This window comes from Camelina sativa, chromosome 20 (assembly GCF_000633955.1).
Source record: "Camelina sativa cultivar DH55 chromosome 20, Cs, whole genome shotgun sequence".
Taxonomy (NCBI): Eukaryota; Viridiplantae; Streptophyta; class Magnoliopsida; order Brassicales; family Brassicaceae; genus Camelina; species Camelina sativa.
In genome coordinates, this window is record NC_025704.1 from 15,708,754 (window position 1) to 15,715,229 (window position 6,476).

At 34.3% G+C, this 6,476-nt stretch overlaps 1 protein-coding gene across 1 annotated transcript; it reads right to left on the reverse strand.

Moving 5' to 3' along the window:
• Nucleotides 2,670-4,590, reverse strand: LOC104770932. The gene is made up of 2 exons (XM_010495408.2): nt 4,220-4,590; nt 2,670-3,423 (listed from the first exon to the last, which is right to left on the reverse strand). Exons 1-2 carry the CDS (start codon nt 4,379-4,381, stop codon nt 2,839-2,841), a joined length of 747 nt encoding a protein of 248 aa, XP_010493710.1. The 5' UTR covers nt 4,382-4,590; the 3' UTR covers nt 2,670-2,838.

Below are 6,476 nucleotides of genomic sequence, written 5' to 3' on the forward strand. Positions count from 1 at the left end.
CGTGACCGACACCGGGCCCATCCGCCCTGCCGTCACCCAAACCAGCCTGGTCTCCAGACACACTAGGATGAACCTGTGACTCCGCCACCTCCTCACTGGCCATGCTCTGGGTCACACTCACACTGGCCTCAGGAACCTGACCTCGTCCCCGACCACGACCACGACCACGCCCACGACCACGACCGCGACCAACAGCATCCTCACCCCTAACCATCTGTATCATCCAAGAACAGAAGGCTAAGCAAACAATAATTCTAATACACAAGAAACACAACTCACCGTGGAATCACAATCAGGCTCGAAGAGGATGTTCTAGGACTTCATGCCACACACAATTGCCAATCACACAATCAATTATAGCATGTAATCCTAAACATCAACAGCAAAAGCACAATGAACCCTAGACCTAGAACCGTAAGGGCTCTGATACCAAATTGAAACAACCCTTCCCGTTTTTTTTTTTTTTTTTATACCTTAATTTACTAGTGGTCCCATACCCACTAACATCCTAACATCAATCAATAACCGCGGATAATCAAATAAAACAAATTCCATTAAACCAAAAGAATTCCAACATTCAAATCCAATAACCAATAACATCAATCAAATAAAGAGATAACCAACAACTAACATCCTACAATGTTCCTTTGACTTAATCTAGCAACCTAACAACAGCTAGACCACAATCAATCAAGTCTCTAGAACATCCTCCTCCTCATAGCCCTTGATTCCACGATCACACTTTTCCTTTACCTGCACACCACAAACAACAATTGAGATGCGTAAGTATTATCATAAATACTTAGTGAGGCCATCCTCCCATCTACTGGGTTATACACACAAGCAGATGAGACCCTCAAGTTCAAGCAAAACAAACAACACACAACAATACATCAAACCAGAAAAACAAGTCTCGGATAAGACTAGTGTCGACCGATGCCAAACGGTGTCGATCGATGCTACAACAAGGTGTCGACCGATGCCAAACAGTGTCGACCGATGCCCATCAAATTGGTGTCGACCGATGCTCCTGAGTGTCGATCGATGCCTCCTCTGCAGACACGATCTGCGCGAATCCCAGCGACGAACTCCGACTCCAATCAACCCAAAATCGACTCCAATCAAGTCTATCCATCTCGGAATTCACTAGAAATCACACAAACAACGAACCCAAGCAACAAAACAACACAAACCACAAAGAAAACACACAAACAAGAGAGATCTCATGCTTAGATCAACCATGGTCAAGCACTCACCTCAAGAACAGGAAGATTGAATTGAGAAACGTGGAAAACAACACCTCCAGAAGCTCCCCCTTCGTTTCCAGCAACAGCTAACACTTCTACTGCCTCAGATCTCTCCAAAATCTCCAAGAACAAGCCCATAAAATCTCAAGAACGTTTTTCTCTCTTTTCTCTCTTTTCTCTCTTTCTTTTCCACTCAACGGCGACCAAAGAGACTTTCTGAAACCCTTCATTCGTCTCAGACACTTAAAACACGAATTAGGGATTTCCTTGAACCAAACCGAACCAATCAACAATTAAATCAAACCCAACCAAACCAGAAAAACATGGTGTCGATCGATGCCACCAAGGGTGTCGATCGACACCCACACCAAATTTACAAAAATTGGTTCGCGGATGTTACAAAAATAGTTGGAGGATGGATGAGTAGTCCCAAGGAATAAGACATGAACCAAGTAGACTCTCTTCATAACAAAACCACTTTGTTGATGTTGTGCATGAGAACAAATTGAGAAACTAGAAAAACTTCAAACTACGGAAGAAAACTTCGTTTGAATGCCAAATATATTGTATGCCTCTGTGCAGCTCATGTACTGAAACCATGTGGGAATCTCTTAATTTTCTTTTTGAGTTTATGATTTAGAAGAGTATTTGTCTTCTCATGAATGGATTTGTCCGCTCCGTTTCAACACTTATTTGGAGAATCATAACATGAGCCCAACTATAGTTTTTTCTTTGTACAATGGTTTTTAATTTTGTGTCAAATTTGCCGTCTTCTTTAACTTTGTTGTGACTTCTTACAATTGAGAGTTTTTTTTTTTATTGGTTCCTCTTACAAACACCATTATATTTTGACATGTGTATATTTTAAATAGATTATCAGAAACTTCAACTATAAAGAAAAAATCAGTTTCTAGTCTCTCTGTGTATATTTTTGTTTTTTAGTAGGAATTAGTCTCTGTATATATTAGTCTTTCATTTTCAATTTTGAACGGTTAATTGAAAAATATATACATATCAGATTTTGTTTCAACAGAATTCGTATTAAATATGTTTGACTTTTGTGGATCCTTACCAATTTATAAACGGCTTTTACGGAGATCTCAAACAGTTAATGTGGTTGACCAGAATAACAATTAAAATGTGACGTCCTAGTACCACCAATCTTATACTATTACTGTACTTTACCGATTTCAGGGGATTTAAAACGGAGAAGAAAACTTATTTGTAACCATAATTTATGAATAGTTTTGATGCAAGTCCAACTGAATTAAAAAAATATATACAGTATATAATTTAATTTGTAACTGATTCAATATTCTTTTTTTTTTTTTTACAGCATATTCTTTATATTTTTTCAAGGAAAAAGGTTGAAAATAAACATGGTATGGTCCAGTTTCATGTAGCCCGAATATACCAAACTGATTAATTTTACTGTTAACTTGACAATTTTTATTCATTTAACAACAGAGTGACTCTTTCTTTGACACAGGTTCAACAACCATTGAACCTGAATCGATACAACTTTAAGATTTGTATGTTCCATTAAACAAAACTTATCTGAATCCCTAACAATTGTTACTTATAAAAACTACTAAACATTCTGAGATAAGCTTCTAATCTCTGGCTCCTCCCCGTCTGCGACTCCAACGGTACAGTTCATCGAGTCAAACGTTAAATCAAGGAAGTACAACGAACAAACAAGAACGCAACAAGTTATGAACATCGGGATGGGACCAAAGATCCATAGGAACAAAGGCGATGAGAAGTAGAACGCTCTTAGTCCTAGCGACCAGAAGTAGCTCCCACGGTTAACCGTTGCAGCCACATAGTCTTGGTTTATCATGAGACCACCATGACCACGACCACCTGAGGAAACAGCCATGAGCTGTTTAAATGGGACATTGATGAGGATGCTTGCATGGCTGTAATAACGAATTGATTGGACGTTGAGGAGAAACGCGACTAGGAAACACACTAGGATCGCGAAGAACTTGAGCGAGAAGGCTCGATCGCTTTTGTCACCAAACACAAACCAAACGGAACGCTCTCCTGTACCGCTGGTCATAAGTACCGCGATTAGTGAACACAACATTATTGCCGTTGATGCCAATAGAGTTGACGCCATTATGTTATTCCTTAGCGTTTGTACCGCTAAAACGCCGTTTTTGGATGAATCCTGTGTTTCAGTAGTTGTATGTAATCTATTAGTACAAAAAATCTTAAAAATCCAACCAAAAAGAAAAGAAAATGGTGGAGGAAATAATGTACTTATTAAAGTTTTTAGAACTTTTTTTTTTTAATTCCCAGAAGTTGCAAAGCATCTTTTTAATGTGATTAGCTTTCACACATGAAGACTCATTTATTAAGGAAACTTCCAGAATCCGACAATTACGTAAAGAACTTTAAATACGAGAAAAGAAAAGATCTGAGAAGCAAAATGAAAAAGAAAATATATTTTGAATTTTTTTATACTACTTCAATGTAACAATTTCACTTGTCAATTTGTCATGAGCGATGCATGCATGATGAATATACTTATATTCATATTAATGAAAAGAAATATACTTATATTCTCAACAACACATCCTCCAACTCAGAAGGAACTGAAACCGTCGATAAGATTTTCTTTCCCAGGAAAATCTCTGTACATGCATGATACTACTTATCATCTATCAAATATTTTTTCAATCAATTTATCTTTATCGTTAATTATGTGTAAATTAATTCTATATGCAATACATATCCACGTGATATGCACAGGAATCTCCTTTGCTTATCCAACAACCCTTAAAATATTAACCAATAAGCAGGAATCAAATTATTATTTTTCTGCATTTTCCAGAAAACCTCATGCATAAACCATATGGAGAGATCTAGATATATATATATATATATGTGAAAAACTGAAAAAATATTTAAAGTTTAAAACCAAAGGCAAAGATATATAAAAAAAATAAGGAAAAAATTCGAACCTCCATCATGGCTTGGACCCAAAGGCGGCGATTGAAAGCGTTAAGGCCAACAACGGTCGAAGATGGACGGTTGATGATACGGTAGAGAAGCCATAGATGATAGAACACCATCAAAGCCAGTCCTAAAGGAACCAGTGTGTAATCCAAATACTCACGCTTCATCGTCTTTAGATCGAGAGATAGATCACAAGAAATTGTAACCAACAAATAAAATAAAAGAGATTGAAGGAGATTGAGAGAATCAAAGTGGAGTACGGGTCTTACGTGGACCCTCTCGTATCTAATGCTCTCTAATTTGTTTTTGAGCTTCTCCCTGATTCTCAGCCGTTTCCTCTTACTCTCCCAACCTCTTCTATTTATAGATTTGAGTCTATATATATAAAACGTGTTAATGTTAATAGTTAACTAGTATGTATATAAGGCCTATAAATCTTTACTTGTAAAAGACAAGCCATAGCTGTTAAGTTTGGAAAAATGATTGTCTGCTACTTGATTTATACGCCAACATATAGCCATACATACAAACAATATAAACATCTTATTAACTATGTGAATTATTGTCATCAACATAAGGACATCCATAAACAAACATAGGTTATGTGTGCAACACTATAAATATTCGAGGTCTGCCGGAATCCAGCGTTGACCAGAGTTTACCGACGTTGACCAGTATTGACCGGCGTTGACCAGAAAAAAAATATTCAAAATTTTTTTTTTTCTTCTAAAAATAACAATGATTTTGTTTTTATGTATTTTTGATAAATAAATAAAAAAGATAAATGATTTGTATAATTTACAAAAACAACATATAACAACAAAAAAATACAAGAAAATTATTTACCAAAATAAAAATAAAAATAATATGAAAAAAAAAAGAATTTGTGGTATATAAAGTAACTAATTTTGTTAAGCCTAGGGGTTAACAACTCTCATTCATCCCTCTTAATTAACAAATCAGAATACAATAATATGACATGTCATATCATATTTTTAAAAAGGGATATTTTATTAATAAAATTATGTCAGTTTGGGTTTACAAAAGAGTGGTTAGAATATACATTTTACATTTAAACGAAATTATATGTTGGTTTGAGTTTACAAAAAAAGTGGCTAGGGTTTAGATTTTACTATTAAATAAAATTATATGCTTGTTTAGATTTATAAAAGAGTGTTTAGGGTTTAGATTTTACAATTAAATAAAATTATATATCGGTTTGAGTTTATAATAAATGGTTAGGGTTTTAGATGTGATAATTAAAAACTGTAATATAATATTAAAATTAACAATTTTAAAATTGATTGATCAACATATTTTGTTTCTTTAGTTAAGATTTGTTTCCTTAATTTAAAAGGGATGAATAAGAGAGGTTCGCCCGTAAGGGTAAACCCACAAATTGTCTGTTTCTTAATACAGAAAATATACCAAAAATAATATAATAAAACTATACCACCAAAATTTGATATGTAGTAGATTTTTTCATAAACAATAACAAATTTATATTCTTTCTATTTAAATATTATTTTTAATTTTGTATTTTCAAAAATACATAAAAACAAAATTATTATTATTAGGAAAAACAAATATTTTTTGAATATTTTTTTCTGGTCAACAGCGGTCAACGCCGGTCAACACCGGTAAATATTGGTCAACGTCGGCCAATACCGGTCAACGCCGGATTCCGGCTAACCTCGAATATTTATGGTGTTGTAGACATAACATATGTTTGTTTATGTATGTCCTTATGTGATGACAATAATTGACGTAGTTAACAAAACATTTATATTGTTTGTATGTGTGGCTATGTGTTGGTGTATACTTCAAGTAGCTGCCAATCATTTTTCCGTTAAGTTTGGACCGGCCGTTGCTATTTGGCATTCGTACTTATAAGTAATGTAAAATAAATACACGTTTTATTTACTAAGTGAAATTAATATACTATTTGACATCTAGTTGAAACTTGAAAGTTTGAAACGAATCCCAAAATCCTTCGTCATTTAAAGTTTTAAACTTTTAATTACCATTTTACTATTGGATGCAAAGATTTACAAATAATTGCTAGAACCACTAAACGAAAAGTTCAGATCCAAATTCACGGGAATTCCGAAGCAGTTATAGATTATAAAGACTACAAAATTTTAAGTTTTAAACAGTTGCTATTATAAAGGACATATCATAAATATCTTATTTACAAATTAAAAAGGACACAACCTTTGTACCTATCAAAAAAATATTTTAAGAAATCTTTAGAAAATTATT